The 21355-nt window shown below is 51.9% G+C and overlaps 10 protein-coding genes across 10 annotated transcripts; 3 read left to right on the plus strand and 7 right to left on the minus strand.

The window, feature by feature from the left end:
• Window positions 1-186: 186 nt before the first annotated feature.
• Window positions 187-3468, plus strand: PtrM4_111510 (WD40 repeat protein; the record flags this gene model as incomplete). Its single annotated transcript, XM_001935627.2, has 2 exons — window positions 187-729; window positions 778-3468. The coding sequence occupies 2 exons, from the start codon at window positions 187-189 to the stop codon at window positions 3466-3468; spliced, it is 3234 nt and encodes a 1077-aa protein (XP_001935662.2).
• A 487-nt stretch (window positions 3469-3955) lies between these two features.
• On the minus strand, window positions 3956-5308 carry PtrM4_111520 (LldD, L-lactate dehydrogenase (FMN-dependent) and related alpha-hydroxy acid dehydrogenase; the record flags this gene model as incomplete). Its single annotated transcript, XM_001935626.2, has 1 exon — window positions 3956-5308. One exon carries the CDS (start codon window positions 5306-5308, stop codon window positions 3956-3958), a length of 1353 nt encoding a protein of 450 aa, XP_001935661.1.
• Window positions 5309-5964: 656 nt separating this feature from the next.
• PtrM4_111530 (His-Phos-2 multi-domain protein) lies at window positions 5965-7716 on the plus strand (the record flags this gene model as incomplete). Its single annotated transcript, XM_001935625.1, has 3 exons — window positions 5965-6324; window positions 6415-7217; window positions 7290-7716. The coding sequence occupies 3 exons, from the start codon at window positions 5965-5967 to the stop codon at window positions 7714-7716; spliced, it is 1590 nt and encodes a 529-aa protein (XP_001935660.1).
• A 544-nt stretch (window positions 7717-8260) lies between these two features.
• PtrM4_111540 (FabG, Dehydrogenase with different specificities (related to short-chain alcohol dehydrogenase)) lies at window positions 8261-9249 on the minus strand (the record flags this gene model as incomplete). The annotated part of the gene is made up of 2 exons (XM_001935624.1): window positions 8261-9126; window positions 9180-9249. The coding sequence occupies 2 exons, from the start codon at window positions 9247-9249 to the stop codon at window positions 8261-8263; spliced, it is 936 nt and encodes a 311-aa protein (XP_001935659.1).
• Window positions 9250-9968: 719 nt separating this feature from the next.
• Window positions 9969-12670, minus strand: PtrM4_111550 (DUF262 multi-domain protein; the record flags this gene model as incomplete). The annotated part of the gene is made up of 5 exons (XM_001935623.2): window positions 9969-12105; window positions 12154-12316; window positions 12369-12404; window positions 12454-12516; window positions 12565-12670. The coding sequence occupies 5 exons, from the start codon at window positions 12668-12670 to the stop codon at window positions 9969-9971; spliced, it is 2505 nt and encodes an 834-aa protein (XP_001935658.2).
• Window positions 12671-14134: 1464 nt separating this feature from the next.
• Window positions 14135-15565, minus strand: PtrM4_111560 (TT-ORF1 domain containing protein; the record flags this gene model as incomplete). Its single annotated transcript, XM_066107932.1, has 1 exon — window positions 14135-15565. The coding sequence occupies one exon, from the start codon at window positions 15563-15565 to the stop codon at window positions 14135-14137; it is 1431 nt and encodes a 476-aa protein (XP_065962381.1).
• Window positions 15566-15862: 297 nt separating this feature from the next.
• On the minus strand, window positions 15863-16908 carry PtrM4_111570 (Rad21-Rec8 N terminal domain-containing protein; the record flags this gene model as incomplete). The annotated part of the gene is made up of 6 exons (XM_066107933.1): window positions 15863-15867; window positions 15941-16308; window positions 16382-16516; window positions 16575-16715; window positions 16772-16808; window positions 16890-16908. The coding sequence occupies 6 exons, from the start codon at window positions 16906-16908 to the stop codon at window positions 15863-15865; spliced, it is 705 nt and encodes a 234-aa protein (XP_065962382.1).
• Window positions 16909-17338: 430 nt separating this feature from the next.
• Window positions 17339-19247, minus strand: PtrM4_111580 (ubiquitin carboxyl-terminal hydrolase 14; the record flags this gene model as incomplete). Its single annotated transcript, XM_001935621.2, has 4 exons — window positions 17339-17424; window positions 17472-18715; window positions 18765-19176; window positions 19232-19247. The coding sequence occupies 4 exons, from the start codon at window positions 19245-19247 to the stop codon at window positions 17339-17341; spliced, it is 1758 nt and encodes a 585-aa protein (XP_001935656.2).
• Window positions 19248-19539: 292 nt separating this feature from the next.
• Window positions 19540-20196, plus strand: PtrM4_111590 (actin-related protein 2-3 complex subunit 4; the record flags this gene model as incomplete). Its single annotated transcript, XM_001935620.2, has 4 exons — window positions 19540-19542; window positions 19592-20044; window positions 20093-20137; window positions 20188-20196. The coding sequence occupies 4 exons, from the start codon at window positions 19540-19542 to the stop codon at window positions 20194-20196; spliced, it is 510 nt and encodes a 169-aa protein (XP_001935655.1).
• Window positions 20197-20581: 385 nt separating this feature from the next.
• Window positions 20582-21232, minus strand: PtrM4_111600 (Redoxin multi-domain protein; the record flags this gene model as incomplete). The annotated part of the gene is made up of 3 exons (XM_001935619.2): window positions 20582-20617; window positions 20670-21087; window positions 21183-21232. 3 exons carry the CDS (start codon window positions 21230-21232, stop codon window positions 20582-20584), a joined length of 504 nt encoding a protein of 167 aa, XP_001935654.1.
• Window positions 21233-21355: the final 123 nt, after the last annotated feature.

Below are 21355 nucleotides of genomic sequence, written 5' to 3' on the forward strand. Positions count from 1 at the left end.
CTTACACGCGCATTGACAGCTGCCGGACCACACTCCCTTAGCTGCAGTAGGCGCGTGCCAGAAGTTCCCTCACCAACGCGACATTCCATTCACTCACCACAAGCAGGCGCGCCTAGTGCCATGACGTCTTTTTGACATGTCTGCTAGCCATCGCAAACCTCCTCCACCATTGACCTGGAGGCCGCGATGTCGCTTACGCCCTCCAGTTCCCGGGTGAGCCCAGCCATTGGGGCCGGCATCAAGCTTAATCCCTCCCCATCACCATTCTTCAAGACGGCCCTGCGCTCGCCCGTCAAGGCTGGACGCGCCGAAGCCAATTTGGCCCTGCGTCAGGTCATCGGCACCACGACCAATTCGCCCAATGCCTTTGACAGTCTGCCATCCGGCAGTACTTTTGGCTACACTGCCGGAGCGGCCGCCGTTATAGCCTCGATAGACGACCAAGGCCATGTTACCCAGCGCTTTTACCGTGCACGACCTACCACCAACCCCATCAATCCATCGGCATCCATATACGGCGGTCCCTCGACCCCAACCCAAAATGAGAGCCGCAACCGGACCACTCTCTCACTGCGCGACCCTGGCCTGGGAGCCTCCCCACTGCCGTCTCCCGGCGGCCAGGACTGGGCCGATTCACCGAGCAACAGAGCATGGACAATGAAGGACAAAATAAAGGCCGCCACCTGTGTTAGCTTCAGTCCAGATGCAAAGTACTTTGCTGTGGGAGAGGTAAGTCACGAGTGCTGCCAAATGCGCTCCCATTCTAACCCATTTTAGACTGGATATAAACCTCGAGTACTCATCTTCTCAGCCGCGCCAGATGCGCCTTCCGACACCCCTCTTACGTCACTCTCAGATCACACCTTTGGTGTTAATTGCGTAGCATTCAGTCCCGACTCTCGATTCCTCGCAAGCTTGGGCTCATCCAACGATGGCTTCTTATACATATGGCACATCAACCCCCGCACCGGCGCTGCCACGCTACACGCCAGCAACAAATGTGTCAGTCACATACACCGAATAGCCTGGATGGGCAACAAATTAGTAACTGTTGGTGTCCGACATGTCAAAGTCTGGAAGGTTGATGATCTCAATGCTGCTATGCGATTCGCAAAAGCCCGCCAGAGCGACACGTCCTTTATTTCGGGCTCCACGCACAAGACACTGCCAGGGAGAAATTGCATCCTGGAAGGTCTGAAAGAGTCTACTTTTACGAGTGTAGTTGCTATAGCCCGGGACAAGGCCATTGTGGCCTCGGACAAGGGCGACATTTGTCTCATCGATAACTCGGATTCAGATCATCGATTCTTCAAATTGGTCGACGCCGGCTTCTCCGTAAGCTCGCTCGCTGTCGATGTCAAAGGACGACTCCACATCGCAGGAAGCCAAGGCGCACTCAAGACACTCATCATCAAAGATATTATAGGGAGACTGACTCCCCCACCATCACCTCCACCGCGCGTCGAGTCGCCCACTGTGTCGGTAACGGACTGCAATCAGATTGGCGTAATAGCCTGTTTGAAGGACTATGTCGTCACAGTCGACTCACAACGAGCTATCCGCCTATCACAACTGTGCTCTGATGACGATGAATCCGTCGTCGGCAACGTTGTACATACCCTACCTGCCCACGGAAACGCTGTTTTGGGAGTTCACGCTGGTCTTGTACGACCGAATGTGTTTGACGCTTCCTATTACACATGGGCGGCTGATGGAACCGTCATCTTCTGGCATCAAGGCTCGTTCAGAGGCTCTGTTGAAGTGCCTCTTGAGCAGCTCGATGACCCTGATGCGGTTCCCAACGAGTTGAGGACAGTGCGTACCTCAACCGACGCGAGTTTTCTGGTGGCAGGTGACAAGTTCGGTGTATTAAGATTCATCGACTGCACTACAAAGGCCTGCCTGTTTCAGTTCAAGGCACATGCAAGCGAGATCACTAGCATTGCCATACACGAAGAAAAGCTAGTTACTTCTGTCGCTTGCGCTAGTCGAGATCGCACCGTACAGGTATTCACGCGGATGAAAGGGAAGTGGGATCTGCTGCAGACACTGGACGAGCATGTGGGCGCGGTGAACGGTGTCTCGTTCTCACGGGACGGCACGCGGCTAGTGTCAACGTCAAGCGACCGAAGTCTTGTCGTTCGCGAGTTGTTATCCCTCAGCGACAGCAAGGGAATGGCCCGCGCCTTTGCAATGTCACGAGCCATCATGCTAAAGGCAACTCCCGTATCATCTGCCTGGGACGTCGACCAAGACGATGCGATATTTGTCTCAACCATCGATCGACAAGTTCATAAATTTGATGTTCGGACAGGCCAATGTCTTAGCAACCTCCGCGCGTGTGATACTGATGGAGGGGATGCCGTTGTGATATCCTCTCTGGTTCACGTCTCCCGTGGCTGGGGCACTCCACTGATAGCTGGCGTATCAAGCACCGACAAGTCAATACGGGTGTACGACGAAGCTGGTTCGCTGGTTGCTCGGGATTGGGGCCATACAGAGGGTGTTTCTGACATTGCCCTCGTGCAATCACCTGGGGCAGTGGGAGATGATGGCAGTGAAAAGTCACTCGTCACGGTTGCAGTCGATGGCACCATATTTGTATGGACGCTGGGCTTGACCGCACCTAATCGCCAGGAGCTGTCAAAGTCTATGGATCTACTAGCCCCAAACACACCTTCAAATCAGGAACTGCTTTCCAACAAGCCGCCTCTGCGGCGCGTATTGTCACAATCAGAAATGGCACGTTTCCAACGTTCACCACAAGAAACAGAGGCTGGCACACCAACTGGCAACAAATCGCCAAAATTACGAAAGAAGGTATCAAAATTTTCACTCGCCTCAACCCCCAAGCTGGATCCTTCTCCGTTACCTGGGACTCAACGGGAAAGCCGAAGCGCAGGTCAAGGCAGTTCCCGTAAAAACAAGAACCCGAACCGTTCTCCCTCACCGCCCAGCCCCCGGAGTTCGCAACAGGGCAAGCGTCGCGCATCAGTGGATGCTAGGGCGCGCACAAAGGCTCCTGTCCGTGAGTTTGGTAGCATCGGACAATCGACAGAGAGCCTGTGCAGAACTCTCCGGTCATACAGAAAACGTCTGGCGAACACAACAGAAGACTTGAGTTCGGAGCTTGCAAAAGAGGTGGAGAGAGAACTTGCCGCCACAGCAAGAGCAATTGGCGACCGGGTGAAGACCAAAGCATTCGAAGAGACCATCATGATTAAGCTACTAGATCAGTACTCGGAGCGGCTAGTCAACATGCTAGACGAGAAGATTGCAGCTAGCGTCGCGCAACGGGTCCGCGAGAGCAGCGTAGGCAACTTCTCAGACGCTGAATCACCCGCCGTCACACAAGGCTCCTCTCGCAGCAGAAGAGGTAGCGGTAGCTTGAGAGACACTCGTGCAGATGACTCCGAGTCTGGCACTGACGCCTTTGTCGAGTCGACGGAAAACCTGACGATCGAATAATTACGATAGATAGCAAGTGCGGTTGGGAGCGGGCGTAAACGGGGTAAAGGGATCTGGGGCAACCAAAGCCGACAACGAACCATCGGCGTTTGAGGGGTGAAGGGGATTTTTTTTCTTTTGTGGCGTTTGACGATACCGGAGCAAGGCTCATCACTGAGTGAATCTAACAAACAACGGCGTTTTCTTCTTTTCTTAAAAAGGGGGTGTCGACCGCTCTCCTTTTCTCAGTACTAATCACCTACAAACAAACGTAATTGTAGTTTTTAGTATCGATTTTGCGGATGTTGGTCTTAAGTAAAGAAGACAACAGATTTTTTCTTTCATTTCTCATTTCCTCATTGTTTTCATATGTGTATAGTAGGTTCCATCTGTAGTTTTTCATACAACATGTATTTGTAGAAAGAAAAGATGATGAAATGGAAATATCATGGCTTTTTCAAAGCCTGCGAGTATAAAAAAACCCACCCACCGCCATCAGAGACTATCTCTACAGCTTAGCAGGCTGCTGCATAACCCTCAAATCCTCCCTAGTAATCTCGCCCAGATTCCTTTTACCCAGATTTGCCAGCGAATTATCAGTATCAGCAAGCATACAATTGAGTACGTGTTTGACACCCTCCTCGCCACCCATGGCAAGACCATAGGCATACGGCCGTCCGACCAACACTGCCTTGGCGCCCAGGGCCAGCGCCTTGAGCACATCCGACCCCGTCCTAATGCCCGAGTCGAACAAGATGCTAAGTCCAGAACTCTTGATGCAGTCGTCAGCACCGATTTCGGCAAGTGCGTCCAACGATGCAATAGCGCCGTCGAGTTGTCTGCCACCGTGGTTGGAAACAACAATACCATCCATACCGCACTCGACCGCTCTCTGCGCATCCTCGAGCGTCTGAATACCCTTTAGCACAATCGGACCATCCCAGTACTTCCTCAGCACTTGTAAATCGCCCCAATCGCGATAACTCCCACTCGCCAACACACTGGTAAAAAACATGGCCTTCTTCATAACCTTTGCGTGCGTCAGCACTTTGGCCGCACCAGCCAGACTACCGGGCCTCTTGAGAATCTGCCATATCTCCGCCACCTTCTCCGCCGCAGGGCGCTCCGCGTCGCGCGCCTCCTGCTCCGCAAACATGCGGTTGAACACGGGGTCTGAGAAGGCGACTTGGCAGCCCTGGCCCCAGAGAAACGGGATGTACGCTTCGTCTAGATCGCTAGGCCGCCACCCTATCATAAACGTGTCGAGTGTGACAACCAGCACTTTGTAGCCTGATGTCTTTGCACGGGAGAGTAGACTAGCGGTTAGTTCCTCGGCCTGGGGTTTCGGCCAGTAGAGCTGGTACCAGCGATCTCCCTCCGGTCCGTTCGCCGCAGCGACTTGCTCGATGCTGCGCGTTGCGGCGGTGGAGAGTATCATGGGGACTTTTACAGCGGCGCAGGCACGCGCTGTGGCTTCTTCCGCGTCCGGGTGCAGGATCTCTTGCACGCCGATGGGGGCGACGAGCAAGGGGCTGGGGTATTTTTGCCCGAAGAGCGTGACTGACATGTCGCGGCGGGTGGCTTGCACGAGCATCCAGGGTCGCAGCCGGTACCGCGAGAAGGCGGAGAGGTTGGCTGTGTAGGTTGATTCGCTGCTGGCGGAGCCGGAGACATAGAGGAAGTTTGGTAAGGGGACTGCGGCGCGTGCAGCTGCTTCCCATTGTGCAGGTTTGGTCGAGTATTTGGGGGGGTGGAGGGCGCCGTAGATTTCTCGTTGGTAGGCTACGTGGGATTCTGGATTGGGCTCTTGGTATGTTGTGCCAGAGTCGGTTTTTGTGGGTAGTGGTTTGGTGTCTGCCATGTTGGATGGTGTGTGTTTTGTTGAGGTTTTACGCTGGCTCAATTGATCGTTTTCAATGCTGCTTCTTATGATGAAGCTCTCGGTTTTGCAAGTTTTCCGAATGCCGGTTATTTGGTTGTTGGAGGAGTGACGCGTAGATCCGACGGACGTGGAGGTGGAGAATGATCGACGATGCCGAGGTCCCCATTGCGCTAAAAGCGGCAGCACGTCCAGCCACGTACTTGATAGGGAAAGACGAGCCTGGTGTATACATGATGGTATTTTCTCGATGATCTGTCAGTGACAGTTTCATGTATACTCCTAGCGGAGATTAGGATTGATTCTATTGTCTCCTGCGATATCGTGTAGCCTCCAGTCCACGCCTTACAGCACAATACTGACCTGTGGGTAATCCGCGGAGCTAAAACAAGCACCACAGACCACCAGAATTTTCAACAATGCCATCTCTTCTTGCTCAAATGTGTATACTCGGAAGACCTGCTGGCTTCAAACACGAATTCCGACCCACCTTTGGGCAGGAACGAGGGTTTGAAGTCCTCACCGCCTGCCGTGGGCGTCGCCAACTAACGAAGAAAAACATCAGTTCTTACAGTAATCACCCCGTCACTTGAACATTCAACGCAGTCAACGCTTCATTTTTATATCGTCAAGACATCATGCCTCGTCCTACTTGGGGCTCCATAACGGCAGTCATCGTAGCAGTATCATCGTTTTATTTCAGCCACGTCCTGATAAACCTTTCATTGTCCTATCCGTTTTGCTCCACGCTGTGTCCGAATTCTGTCCGGAACAGTAGCTCTGAACGCCTCGGAAGACCTTATCATTCGAGCTGGAATTCGTGGTGGCATCCGCAGCGGAGTCGGACTGAGATTGAACAGGGAGCAGGAACCACAACGGAAGATTGGAATATTTTATACCACCTTGGTGGCAATGGACCATGGGTTGAGAAAGTCATTGATGTTGTTGAGGGAGGGATCGCACCGCCTGATGGATGCGAAGTTATTCAGGTCCACATGGTATGTCATTGTCATTTCGTTCTTCCCACCCTGTCTAGTATCAAGGAGTAGCCAGTGTCTCAACATCTAATCACTAACATACCCCCAAAGATGGCAAGACACGCTGAGCGATATCCAACCAGGAGAGCCGCAAAAGCCCAAAAAGCTGTCTACCAACGCATGAAAGCCAGCAACAAAACCTTCACCGGCAACCTCGCCTTCTTCAACAACTGGACCCTCTACTGGACGTCCGACAAAACCGAAGTGGAACAACTAACAACCACCGGCCCCTTCGCTGGCACACTGAGTGCCTTCACCACGGGCGTCCGCCTACGCACCCGCTACCAGCACCTCCTCACCCACGCCACGACACCCACAACCTTCTGGGCCAGCAACTCCACCCGCGTCATCCAAACAGCCAAACACTTCGCCTCCGGCTTCTTCGGCCTCGACTACACCACCACCCACACCGCAAACCTCACCGTAATATCCGAGCACTCCTCCCTCGGCGCCAACACCCTAACCCCCGGCCGCACCTGCCTGCTCAATAAAAAAGACAAGCAGCACGGCCAACGCAACGGCTACCGTCTCGCCGCCCAATACCGCGCCACCTACATGCCGCCGATCCGCGAGCGCCTCCTCACCCAAACAGACATGTCTTTCTCCGACCCAGAAATCTACGCCATGCAGGAGATGTGCGGGTTTGAAACGACGGTGCGCGGCCGCAGCGATTGGTGTAATGTTTTCACCAAAGAAGAGTTTCTAAACTTTGAGTATGCGCGGGATGTGTTGCATTATTATCGCGCAGGGCCCGGGTTGAAGTATGGGGTGGGCATGGGGTGGTTGTGGGTTAATGCTACGACGAATTTGTTGGTCGAGGGGCCGGAGAGGGTTGGGGGGCTTTATTTTAGTTTGTGAGTTTAGTTTTTTCCTTTTCTTGTATTGGGGTGGGTATGGAAGGATTGGAACTGACACGATGATTACAGTGTACACGACGGCGACATAGCACCCATGCTCGCAGCCCTCGACATCATAAACGAGCCCTCACCTCTCCCTCTAACACACATCCCTCACGACCGCAAATGGCGTAAATCGCAAGTTTCCCCCATGGGCGGTCGTATCATTTTTGAGCTCTTGTCTTGTTCCACCACCACAAACCCCACTTCCACTTCCCCCTCCACCCCAAAAGAAAAATTCATCAGACTAAACATCAACGACGGCATAACAGCAATCCCAGACTGCAACTCCGGCCCTGGTCAAAGCTGCCCCTTAGCGCAGTTTGCAGAAAGAACAAAGAGGAAAGGAGAGGAGCAAGGTGTGGATTTTAGAAGCTTGTGTGGGTTACATGAGGGGAGTGCGGAGAAGATTACGTTTTTGAGACAGGGGGGCTCGATGGTGGGTGGGGAGGATTAAGTTGGCGGTGTGTTGGAAGGATGAGGTTAGATTAGGAAGAATTGGGAGATAGGTAGATTATTAAATTAATTATCTATGAGATAAGATGAGAGCTTGGTATATGTGAGCTCGCAGAGAGACTGGGTTATGAAAGGAAGGAAGGTATGAGCTCGGACGCGGAGATTCTGTACCAGAGACAGAATGGTAGGAGAGCTTTGTTGTGACAGATAGGTATGCTTGTGAGTGGGTTACAAGGTTATTTTTGTATGGTTGGAGTTGCGTGGTGATGCTGACATAGAACAACACCTAGGTATCATAAAATACTTAATATACTAATACAAAAAGGTCACTGTAGTCACCAAACACACCTATCAGCATTGTGAATAAGCACCTAGAGGCATGTTTGGTGATTACAGTACACTATTACATCAAGTATTTCATGCCACACAGGTGGTTAGCTGTTCACCGAGAGATTAAGATCTTGCATACTACCTCATCGAAGAAGGAAGTGAAGCAAATCAAACACATTATCCCCCCACACAATCTCTCAAAGCCCCACGTCCATCTAATACCCATGCTTCACAAACTCCCCCTCCGTCCACTCCCACAACTTCTTCCTCAACCCCTCATCCCTCACCCACTTACTCCCCGCATCCTTGACCCCCACCGGCATATAATACGCGCCATTCTCCAACTCCTCCCTGCTCACCGTCGCACACCACGTAGTATTCAACGCGCCCCCCTCTGGACTCCTATAATGGCCGGGTAAAAACAAGCCCAAAAAGCCATACACCCACAATCCGACCTTCAAAAACACATTCGCGCGTACGGCGTTGAACAGATCCGTGAGAATAACACCCGGATGCAACGAGACACTCGTAATCTGCGGGTACTGCTCGGCCAGCTCGCGGGCGAAAAGCACATTAGCCAGTTTCGACGACCCGTAGCGGCGCCACGAACTCTCCTGTTCAAGCGCCGCTTGGTTAAATTCTATGCCCTTGGACACGGCGAGAAGATGCCCCCGACTACTCAGATTCACTACCCGAACGTCTGCGCCGGGTAGTTTCGCCGTGTCCAACAGCGTTGGTAGCAGCAGTTTGGTAAGCAGCGCGTGGCCCATGTGGTTCGTGCCGAATTGTATCTCGTACCCTTCTTTCGTGGTACTATACGGCGTCGCCATGATACCTGCGTTGTTGACGAGGATATCGAGACGGGATTCGCGCGCTTTGAAGGTTGACGCGGCTTCGGCGATGGAGGTGAAGGAGGTTAGATCAAGGGGCAGGTGGACGATTTCGCAGGCATTGGGGACGGAGGATTTGATCGAGGTTACGGCTTCGCGGGCTTTGGATTCGGAGCGCGCGGCGAGGTAGATGCGGGCCGGGTTGTGGGCGGAGAGGTAGGCGATTGTTTGTTTGCCTAGGCCGGCGTTGCCTGGGGATTTGTGGGTTAGAGGTGCATTGGGGGGTGAAGGTGAGGATGCGTACCGCCTGTGACGAGGATGACTTTGCCTTCGAGGCTTCCAATGTCTTGTGCTGGGTTGAATGACTTTCTCATGATGGATGTTTTTGTCTGCTTTCTTGTATGTGGTGCGATTGAGCCTGCTCTGCAAGTTTAGACGGTAGTGAGACCGTGGGTGAATTGGTACAAATTGCAAAATAGGATTGCTGTCACGAAAGTGTTTCGAGCGCCATCGTGAAAGCGGAATGCCTCGGTATGTATGCTCGTTGTGCCGCTATCTCCGGCGCGCACGGACAGAACATGCATCACAGCATGTAAGTACGTCATCAAACGACGAATAGGGGCCTATCTCGAAGAAGCAACCAGTCATTGCGGCCATGATACCATGTGCGTGTTGGTGAACATTACTGGCCAACGGTTCACGGCAGTTGCATCGAATGTGCGACAAACGAGCATTTTGTAGAGGGTAGTAGGACAGACCTTGGGAGAGCAGTTACATTATGAACTTTACACCACAAGTGCGTCGTAGTACAAGCCTCGAGATAAAATATCCAATACATCAGCTAACTAAGATACCGGTAGTAGTATAAGCAGGATAACAAGAGAATACACAAATCAAAGATTTCCCTCAAACAAGGAGTAACCAGCACACCCAAACCCAGAAATCCGCATCAACAACACTATCGCAAGAATATAACCAGGGTGTCGTTATCTACACTACATTAAACCACTACTACCGCTAAAAAAACACATGATAAAAAAAACAGACACGCCTTCACCAAAACAATATCCACAAACAACACTTCAAAAACTCATCATCTAGCACCCCTACCCCCAACACCAGCTCTCGGATTCTGTTTAAACCTAGCATATGGGTTGTTTGTAGGTTCAGACTCCTCATCCGAGTCAGGATAGCCTACGATATTAGGGTTAGGTTTTATCCGCGGAGCAGCGGGCTGTTTGACCGCTGCGGGTTTGTTCTTGAAAGCTTGAAGGAGAATTTGTCGTTGCTCTTCTTGCTGCTCGCCGTCACTAGTGAGATCAATAATGCCGTTTAACTGTGCAGGTGATTTGGTGACTGGAAGCGTATTGCTCTTCCGCTTCCTGGGCTTGGATCGTATTGGTGTTGGAGATGTGGTTGCCGGATCTGTTACTGCTGACGGAGCTACTGGTGATGCCACAGAAGTCACAGATGGAGCCGCCGATGGTCTCTGAGGAAGTTTCCGCGCAGCTGTTGGTGACGCCCCCGATGACGCGACCGGTGGCTTCTGAGGAAGCGAGAGCGAGTGCGATGCCATCGATGGAGCCACTGCTGGCTTTGGAGGAAGCACTCGCGATGCTATCTTTGGAGACACGGATGCGATGACGCCGTTCCACTCCTCTGTATGTTGTGGTGCAAATGCGCCAAATCCTTGTAACTTTACTGGAACCTTGCTACTCGGGCGAGATTGTGGGCGAGATGTATTTGCACGTGGTGGTTCATTCGCCGTCGTTGCTTCGCCATTCGCTGACGAAATGCATCCAGGCGCGGATACAACTCGTGTTGAGGTTTGCATTGGCGCCGTCGGGGCTCGGTAAGTGTTGGGCTCGGGAGCCTGGGCCGGCTGAACGCACGGAGGTGTCAAGCGAGGTGTAGTCTCAGGTGTATAAGGAGCATAAGGGCTTTGATAAGGGCTTCGCCGTCTTGCCGTACCTGCAGGAACGTGTACACTTGTCGACATTATCGATGTTGTGTATGTAGAACCTCTTGATTGACCTTGCCCTGATACCCCTGCACTCTGTGGTAATGTGGCTGGGTTCGGTATCAAAGGCGAGGCCGGGTTAAAATTGACGGGTGACTGCTGCTGAACTGCACACTGTGGGAATGTATGAGTAAACGCACGAGGCGACGATGAAGCCGCAGCGCTATAAACAGATCCCTGAAACTCGTTCGAAAGGTTCGAAGAGTATGGACTGGTAGCACTGTCTGTCCTTTGGGCATCGGAGACTGGCAAATCATCCGCTTGCACATGGTCAGTCCGTTGTCGTTTCCGTGATGGTAGAGGTGGTGTCGGTAGTTGAGGCTCGCAATCCGTCTTTATGACTGGTGGTAATACGGGTATCTGTTTGCTCTTCGGCAGTGGTCGTTTTCTTTGGACAGTCTGCTGCGTTACCACTGGTTGACGTGGTAGCATTGCTGTTGCCGTAGGTTTCACTGACTGTTGCGTATTCCGGTTCACTGTAGAGCCATCCACAGCCCCGCGGATTGCCTCGAGGTCGGCTATGAAATCCCAAATGAACTTCCACATCGTTGCATTGATGCGCATCTCTTTGAAGTGTTCTCGCAACGCTACTCGCATAGCTCTGATGTCCCCCAGCAACAACTCGTTATTTCTTGTTTTGGAGTATTCAGAAATAAGAGTGGTGACGGCTACCATTTCCATGGGTGCAAACGTTTGCACGCCACTGAGGTATCTGTCGGCGTTTGTAAAAGTGTTGGGGTCTAGTTGTATAAGATCTTGGAGGATTTTCCAAACGTCCGCAAGGTGGGATTTAGTCGCGTCGTCAATCGCATGCGAGTCGTTCAGTAGTTTAGTGATAAGACTGTGGTTTGCCCTAAAGGCGGGTATCCCGTTTGCAGTACTTGGGTGCTGGACTTCCAAAATCTGGCTGAAGCAAGCCAGAGTCAACTGAAAATCTTTCGCTCGTTGACGATCCTTCAGTAAAGAGTAAACGAGATCGAAGTCTTGCACAAATAGCTTTGTGAGTTCTTGCCAGGGACCGCTCTTCGCTCGCATCTTCTCTGCCGCACTTAGCTGCAAGCCCATCTGAACGCGAGCAAACAGATCCTCCTCTTGCTCCAAGGAAAGGTCTTTGAATTGGAAGATGATGAATTCTTTTTCTAGAAAGATTCGCTTGGCCTTTTCGTCAAGCACTTTTTTGCGCCTGGCGCCCGGTGAGTCGCAAAACCACCTACAACTGTCAGTGAGTGGATTCCAGAATGGAATCTGTTAGACTTACCATTTTTCTCCTCTGCAGTCATGGCAGGGAATCATTCCTTTGACGAATGCCCGTACGGAGGACAATCGCTGCTTTCCATCGACACAAACAAGAGTATCCTTTCCATTGCCACTCGCAGTATTTGACTGGCTGTTCAGGATAATTGGGGGAATGTAGTAATTTTCTGTACTGACGTCAGCGGTTTCACGGTAGTCAATATCAACGGCAATACCTACCCATTAAAGAATCTATTAATCCAGTCATACGCTCGGCTGTTCACTGTCAGTACGTGGATTACAAAATATAGCGTTGTTGACTTACCTGTCCAGACAACCTCACGTTGATACTCCGGGTCGACATTAATCCTACCGTTATCTAATTCCACTATGAATAGTCAGCAGAGTCTGTGCGAGTTGCCGTAATGACTCTTACCAATAAGTTTCCTCAAACTCTGCAAATGGACAATTGACGACGGCAGTTCCGGCCGGGGCTTGTAAACATTCGGGTCATAGTCCTCGCTTTCCACATCCGCGAACATGCCGTCGTCGTCGTCGTCGTCGTCGTCGCCATCGATTTCGTTCTTGATGTATGATTGGGCAGCGTTGTCGTTGTCGTGCGCTGATGCATACGGACCGGGCTGCGCATGGCTAGTGCTGACTTGCATGCTGAGATCTGACATGGTGCCCGGTGTTGAAGGTCGCGGAGGATCCTCGTGTTGGCGATCCTACAACGGAGCCACTGCTTTTGACTAACCTCGAGGTCACAAGCCTACCCCACTTAATTCTGCAACAACTAAACGGATTCGCTACTAGCCCGTTAGAGGTAAACAGTCGTCTTTCACGAAGCTTCTCTCGTACCTTCACGGTCGATGGTAGGAGAGCGCTCGGATGCTAGAGATTTCTTGGGGGATTTTCTCCCCCCTTTTTATATGCTCCATTATTAGGCAGCCATACCAATAATCGTTACTTTGCCGTTTGAAACGTGAAAGTTTCGCCCCCCTGCGAAAGCGAAAAATCGCTGTGCCAGTGCCATGGATCTCCGCCTATGACGCTAAGGCAAGTACGCACGAGCCACTCTCAGATTCTAGCCAGCGTCATCGAGGTAGCGACCGCTCCTTTTACCGCTGTGCCTCTGCATGGAAGCGTACAGGTGATACAACAAAGGTAATGTGTATATTACATTTACCCTGTCAATATGTATTGTGTATCAAACACTTTACAGTGCAGAAGAGTGTGACTCACGTACGCGAAGCCTGTATCTTCGTGTCAGGCCCATGACGCTGGGGTACTTATTGGGAGTAGATCTGCGCACCCTACGATACGAGCGGTACACGTTAACATAAAAAGCAAAAAAGGGCGTTACTACGCGTTACTACACTATCTTCACAGATCGTCGTACGTGAAGCGATCTTGTTACAATCTTGAATCTTAGATTCCAAGGTAAATAGCCAACCTACAAACCTCTATCCCTTCCTCGGGCCACAAATCTCATACCTATAAAAAATCCTTACGATTAGACTAAGTAGACCAACTCCAACATGATTCATCTAGTTCACTCTATGCATCAAACGGCCTCAAGCATCCAAAGGGCTGATGCAATTATCTGGTTACAACCCAACATCAAAAGAGGCTGAGAAACAGGCTACAGCCAATATCCAAAAAGCATGGTAGGGACCCTCCCCCCACCTTTAGTTTGCTACAATTGGAATAGATACCGAGGATATACATAGTAGTCAAGTGAAGTAAGCCGACCCCATTCCTTGATAGACTACATAAACTTACGACGTTTCCCAAATATAAAGGAACTCGAATTCTACACAGAACATTACTTAAATTACTAAAAGATGAATCTAGTCACGCCCTTTAACTTTTCCGTCCCCCATATGTTGGAATAATCTGTCGAGTTTGAAAATCAACCCCTAGTGAAGATGAATATGCCGCTGGTATACACGAAAATATGGCCACTGGGCTCATTGCACAGCTTAAACATATCCCCCAGCCGCTCAATCATCATAAAGCGAATCTCGCTCGTCTTCCTCCTGAGCAGCATGGTCTGCGCTGAACTGATCCTGGAAATGACCCTTTTCCACCTCCTCCATGACAACATCTTCCCTATCTTGGTCCTGCGCCTCTTGTGCATCTAGAACATCATCTTCCGCGCCGTCTCCATCTTCTTCGCCACTCTCTTCGCCGTCGCTAATGTCAACGACTTGCATAGCCTTGGCCTTGCTGGTAAGCTTAAGACTGATATCGCCCAAGTGCTCAGACTGTTGCACGTCGAGCATGCCCTTCATACCAAGTGCAAGCACCATCATCAGCCCCTGGCAAGCGATCATCTTGGTATTCTCAGCGGGTGGAAGCAGCTCCTCAAACGAGATCTCGTCGATATCGGCAGCGGCCTCGACTTGCAAGATATCAGACATTTGCTCCCTGATACGTTCATGAATGAAAGCAGCAAAATTCGCGCCCTCTGTAGAAAGTGCTTCGCGCACACGTGTCGCCACCTCCGGAGCGGCTCCATGTACTGGCAGAGGAAAATCCAAACTAGGACCGGCAAGCCCAAACTCGTCGCCCCCGAAATCAGCATCACTCGTAAAGGTTCGAAAAGGTTCCAGTGCTGCGCTAGGCTGACCCTTACCATGCAGTGGGGAAGCGGATACCAGACGGCAGCTGCCTGGTCGACCCTGTTCTGCCGAGCCGCCCATCATACCAACACGTCCACTGCGGGGAATGGCCGACGAGCCGCGTACAGAAGCGCTCATGTTCCAGGGCATGGCTGAGAAGATTTGCTGGTCGTCAAGGGCGGATGCGGCTTCGCGAGGTAGTTCGACTGCGTTGTCATCACCGGGTATGAGGAAGCCTTCTTCTTCTTCATCTCCAGCGCGACCGAACTCGCGTTCTTCGGTACGCTGACGCACGCGCCGGGATTCTTCTTGCGTGGTATCGTCGATTCCACTGTCGCGGTCGTGCTTCGCGCCAGTGACCTTGCGGCTCAAGCCAGTGAGTGACTCGAAGAGTCCGTCGCCGATGAACATGTCGAATGGGTTGGGATGTAGACCGAAGATGCGTTGGCCGATGTTACCAATACCAGAGTTCCAGACATAGTGTTCTGCGTTCTTCCGAGCTTGCACGGTAGCTCGATATTGCATCTTTTGTCGGGCGGCGGCCTTCATGTTCGCACGGTAGTCTGTGTTCCAGTCTGACAGCACCTTGTTGCGGAGCTCAATTGCTGCGTCGGTGCGAAGAGTGCGTGCAATCCGGTGTCGACGCTGCGGTGCAGAAAATGATTCGGAGGATTTGACTACTTCGGCGTGGTCGCTGGACTGTTGTGGAGCGTCCGATGTGGCTATTTCATCTCCAGGAAGGTCTTCGTTGTAGACGGGGAATTCAATGTCTTCTTGATCTCCGGGGAACTGGTATGGGTCAGTGTTCATGTTGTAAATATAGTAGATGAAACAAATAGGACAGAAGGTAAGAATGGGAGAAGAAGGAATAACAAGACCGCAGGAAAGGAGTGTGCACGAGGCACTCAAGCTTCAAGACGACATCTGACATCTGAGGCATGCTCGCCAGAAAGGTGAGGTCATGAACAGCCATGCCGTGAGCCCCAAGTGAGAGAAGTACCTGCACCTCTCAAGACACACATCCGAGATTGCAGTGCAAAAACACGCAAAAAAGCACAGTAAAACTCACCTGACCGACAGCCTGCCGTCCCTCTCCATGTTCCCTCCTCACCCTAGCACTCATCTCAGCATCACCAGACACCTCTGCACCCACAGCCCGAACCGGTGTTCTAGCCGCCGACCTACGACCCGGCGACAAATGAATGATATTCCCATCATCTCCAAACATGAAATCCGGATCTTCAATCTCCACCATATTGTCCTCATCTCCCAGCACACCACCAAGACCACCAAGCTCATTCTCGCCTTCGAGTCTGAACTCGGCCGGCAGACCAGGCGATGACGAGCTAGGAAGCACAAGCCCACCAATGACACCGACATGAGATGAGGAGTCCTGGGATTGCTGCGAGCCAAAGGGTGTCAGGGACTGTGAACTGCCGGAGTGAACAATGTGCAGGTTGAACCTGGAGTCGAGTTCTGCGAGGAGGTCTGGGGGAGGAAGAGTGAAGTCAGGGAGGAAAGATGGGTCGTCTTGAAGGATGAGCTGTTCGGGTCTGTGAAGCGTTTGTGAGTTCAATTGTTCGGTAATGGAAGCGTGTGTGTGTGTGTGTGTGGAAGCGTACGTACCTAGCTCTACCAGCATCAGGATCCAGCGCAGCATCTTTAACCGTGCGTAGCATCATCTGCAACTCATTCTGCGCATTCTGTGCATCTGAAAGAACGTATCCGCACTGCTGTAGGTACACACGCGAGACACCGTATCTATACACCATCAATTGTCAGTGTTGCATCACATTCAGAAAACTCGGTGACCACATACAACAAATTCCCCTGTAGCCGCAAAGCCATAGGCGCCACCGGATCAACAATAGTCTGACAAGCTTTCGGAACATCGACTTCGAGGATCTGCTTGCGATTGATGCGCTTCAGGCTGGACTTTTGACCGAGTGTGGCGACGAGCCTGTGCGTTTTTCGTCAGTGGAGGGAAGGAGCTACTGGGGATTTATTCTAGCTCACCATACGGTTGCGACGCCATATTTGCGCGAGGTTAATACTGGAAGAGAGAGTTAGCTGTCGTTACTGTTGCTGTTACTGCATGCAGAAAGCGCCTGGTCAGTCATGATGTGAAGCTTACTTTCGTGACTGTAGAACATGATGGTGGTGATGGTTAATACATGGAACGAAGGACTGTACGGGCCGTGATGATACAATGAAAGACTAGAGCATGAGCCGCGAGTAAGGAAGCTTGACAGAACGATACTGGGGTAGAAGAGAGGATAATGGGGCAGAAGAGACAAGGACTGAAGGTGAAGCGTCAAGATCATGAAAAGGCTTGGCAGCAGCAAGATTAGACGCGTTTGCACGCGACGCGCAGTGAGGTGAAGACGACCCGAACGAGCGTGTGTGGCAGATCAAACTAGTCTATTAATGCAATTCTAGAAGTCATGGAATCGTGAATCATGCTTTCTACAGCACTGTCCCCTAGCTTGCCCAGCTGATCAACGCCAATGCTATGCGTTAAACATTTTTCCACTTGCGTTACTTAGGATGGCGACGAGGCTGACTGATTCATGAATGCTTTGCCTATGCCTCGCCCATCTGCACATCCTCATCAATAGAGGGTAGGGGGACTGCGCGGTATAGGAGGATAAGAGCCGAGTGACTTTGGCCTACACAGTGTCAGTCACTGAAGACATCAACAGATATGAATACTTACCACCACCAGACAGAGTCTGTATCCTCTCAGCATCGACCTCGGAGACCTTCTCGTCATTGAACCACCACCACTTGCCGTCTTCCTCCTTCCGCTTACCGGTGTTGGGATCCTTGGCACCCTGCTTCTTGACGAAAGATGTGTAGTGACCGCTGTCAGCGCTGGCACCCTGGTGGGTAATCACGCCCCTAAGATCGTAAAGACCCGTCTGGTTCGCTCCCTCGTCGGCAGCCATCTTGGGGTCCACGAGAGCGAGAAGCTCCTTCTTTGCAGCCAAGATGGATGCGGCGCGTTCAGCCTCTACTTGAGCATCGGTCTTGTACTCGACCTCTTCCATCTTGGTGTCTTCGGCTGGCTTTCCGGCATCCTCCTTCTTTTGTGCAGCCTCCTTCTTCTTCTGCAGAGGCTCCTTGTGGGCAAGGGGGTCAGTGTCGTTCTCCTCGCCGGCCTTCATGCGCTTCTGTCGCTTGCGGGCACGCTCGACGTCCTCCTCTTCCTTGCGGACCTCACGGATCTTGTCGCGGATAGGGACCAGGAGCTTCCTCAGTTCGTCTGTACAGAACTCCAGCGCGTCCAACTCCTCGGGGAAAGTGACCTTGCGCATGATCTTTGCCTTCTTGTTGGTATCGCGTCTCCAGTCGAAGCGCACAAAGTGGATGGGCAAGTGCTTTGGCAGGCGTGCGATCTTTGATGTCTTGGTGTACAGGGCGTTCCTGCCCAGAACCTCGGACCTCTTCTCAATCTGCTCCTTGAGGCCAGCGGCCAGACCGTCTCTAAGATGATTTGTCTCAACATTAATGTGACAATTCAATTTGAAGAATAGGTCCTCGCTGTGTACCGGCTCCTCGCCACCCTCCTTGGCGCCTGGCTCATCGCACTCCATGACCGACTCGAACTTGCCGGCCATGTACTTGTCGATCCAGGACAGCTCTTGCTTCTTGGTCGCGTCTGAACCCGTCTCGTTGTCCTTGATCTTCAGCTTTTGGCGCAGCTGCGAGACAATCTGTGACCAAGCCTCCTCCGCATCTTGTTGCGCATAGCCGTGGCCGTCCTTTGACTTTTGGGCGAACTGGGGGAATGCGGTTCGGAGAGCGTTCAAGAAGGCCAGTGGCGGGAAACCCTGCTGAGTCTCGGACATTTGCTTGAATAGATCGCGGAGGGAGCCTGTCAAATCTGTAGAGGCACCGAGGCCACCGAGACCGAATTGGCTGAGTGCGTGAGCGGAGCTAGACGAGCCGGAGTCCTGGCTGTGAGATGTCAGTATGAGGACTTGGATCTATTGAGAAGCGACCATACCTGGCAGTGTACCGCAGAAGCTCTTCCTGGAGTTCTGGAATGGAGCGCAGAGTCTGGAGCGTCGAATTCATGTAGCAGGTATTGCCCAAGTTCTGCAGACCGGCCGGTGTGGCGCCTTCCAACTGTGCGGCCTCGGCCTCGTCCATGTCTTCCAAGAACTTTACGGGGGCTTTGGGCTTCTCGATGACTCTTCCCGAACCAGAAGGCGAACCCAACATCATGAGGACCTGGTTGGGCTTGAGGTTTAGTTTGCTCATATCCGTGTCATCTTTAAGCTGGCCGCCCTTGACGATGACCTTTTGGCGCTCGGGCTCGACGCCGGTGATGGAGAAGAGCTGGTACTTGAACGTCTCGCCTGTAGACGTGGTATCGACTTCGAGCTCATGCTTCTTGCCCTGATGCTTGACAATTACTAGTGACGCGCGAGTTAGTAATGCGGTACTCTGGAAATATAAGTGGATGCGTACCTGGTATAGACGCCATGATGAATGTTCAACTATACGTTTTGGAAATGTATAGGATTTCCGGCCAAATGGAGGCGACGGATGGTTATAAGAGTTCGTGGGGGCAAAAGACCAAAGGCCGATGCATGCAACTGCAACGGTGGGCGAGGCAAAGCAGCCCGCCAAGCTCAGCCGCCGCCCGGAGCTTCAACCCCACTAGCGACTGCAGGCACGGACGGCCCAACTCCCCATACTGACATGTCATAGTCGGTTCTCCCCCGACTTGCCGCCCTGAATATCGACCTTTGAGCTGGTCTTGAGCTCTGAGCAACATGGTGCGGTCTTGTAGTCAATTCCTTGTCTTAATAATGCTAACATGCCCAGTCGCAATCACTCCGCCCATACCTCCAGTGCGTGCGCTCGTCGCTCACAGCCGCCCTCTCCCTGTCCAACTTTGCCTCGCAGGCCTCGGAACGCCACAATGTCCCCGAAATTGAAGCTGCAAGCTCCCCGGAAGTCATTCTGAACCCGCTTACCGTATCGAGAAACGAGAATGAACGCGTGTACATCGAGCCCAGTATCAACAGTGTACGAATCAGTATCAAGATCAAACAAGCCGATGAGATTGAGCATATTCTGGTTCACAAGTTCACACGCTTCTTGACGCAAAGAGCCGAGTCTTTCTACATTCTACGGAGAAAGCCGGTCAAGGGCTACGATATTTCGTTCCTGATTACAAACTTCCACACCGAGGAGATGTTGAAGCACAAGCTGGTGGACTTTATCATCCAGTTCATGGAGGAGGTTGACAAGGAGATTTCGGAGATGAAGCTCTTCGTAAGCAATCCGAGGATTCCTGAGGTACATGGACTGACAAGTTTCTAGTTGAACGCAAGAGCTCGTTTCGTGGCTGAGTCTTTCCTTACACCGGTACGTTCGGCTACACAATTACTGCCTAGCACACACTAACATGAGTCCAGTTTGACTGAGCATACTATAATGTCCACGTTTGTACATATCGGGCAAGGTGTGGAAGTAGCAAGACGGATGGACAATGCAGAGAGCCGGGTCCGGGTCCGGGTTGCGGCGTGAGAAAGTTGTCATATAAGCTGAGCATTCGACCAGCACTGAATAGAAACACAAGCTTCAAATCTATACATATCACACATATGGAAAGCATGTGCATGTTTAGGAACAGCTTCATGAAAAGCACCTTGGTATTCTTAGTCATTTCTGTCCTTTCGCATCTTCATCTTTGGTCTTTTGAGCTACATGCAGTATGTAATCCGAGGCGTACCCAGATAAGCCCAATAACCCATCTGTCCTCGATAAGTCGGCGAGAACAGCAGTTCATAACCCGTCGAGACCAGCAGTCTACAACTTGGCAAGAACAGCCTCGGCACCAGAAACCTACAACCACATTAGCAAACACACCCCTCAAATCAACCAATCCAAAACTTACCGAAACCTCACCAGGGCTCTTCTCATTCTCAGCATACACAACCTTGCCATGATCAAACACCATAGCCCACCTGCCATTGCGATCGCCCATACCCGCCTGCCAGCCATAGTTCTGGCTAAACATGGTCTTTGTATCGCTCAAGAACAGGACCTCGTCGCCCTTGACGCCGTTGACCTTGCCCCAGGCATTCATGACCCACGCGTCGTTGCTGGCAATGGTGGCGATGATGTCAACGCCCTTGGCCTTGAACTCGGCTGCTTTGGCAATGTAGGGGGGTAGGTGGTGGGCTTGGCAGCCGGGAGTGAAGGCGCCGGGCACGGAGAAGACGACGACTTTTTTGTTGGCCCATTCTTTGGAGGCGTCGTAGGTTTGGGGGAGCCCGCAGGCCGTGGGGTCCGAGTCAGTTATCGGGGCCCATCTAAGTCGTGGTTAGTTGGGGAGTGGTGGATAGATGGATGGAGGCGGAAGCGGTAGGAAGAACATGAGCGAGATGTACGCGGTGAGATCACTTACTCGAACTTGACGCCCTCGGGGAGTGTATCACCAACTTTAAGAGGAGCCATCGTGGATATCGTGTGAGCTTCGTAGATAAATCTTTCGGTGAAGTGTGTGTTGAGGGATTGTATTGTAACGAAGCAGAAAGCGAAAGAAGAAGTCGAAGAACCCCGACCCTTTATATCCACAAT

The sequence above is a fragment of the Pyrenophora tritici-repentis genome, chromosome 5 (genome assembly GCF_003171515.1).
Source record: "Pyrenophora tritici-repentis strain M4 chromosome 5, whole genome shotgun sequence".
Taxonomy (NCBI): domain Eukaryota; kingdom Fungi; phylum Ascomycota; class Dothideomycetes; order Pleosporales; family Pleosporaceae; genus Pyrenophora; species Pyrenophora tritici-repentis.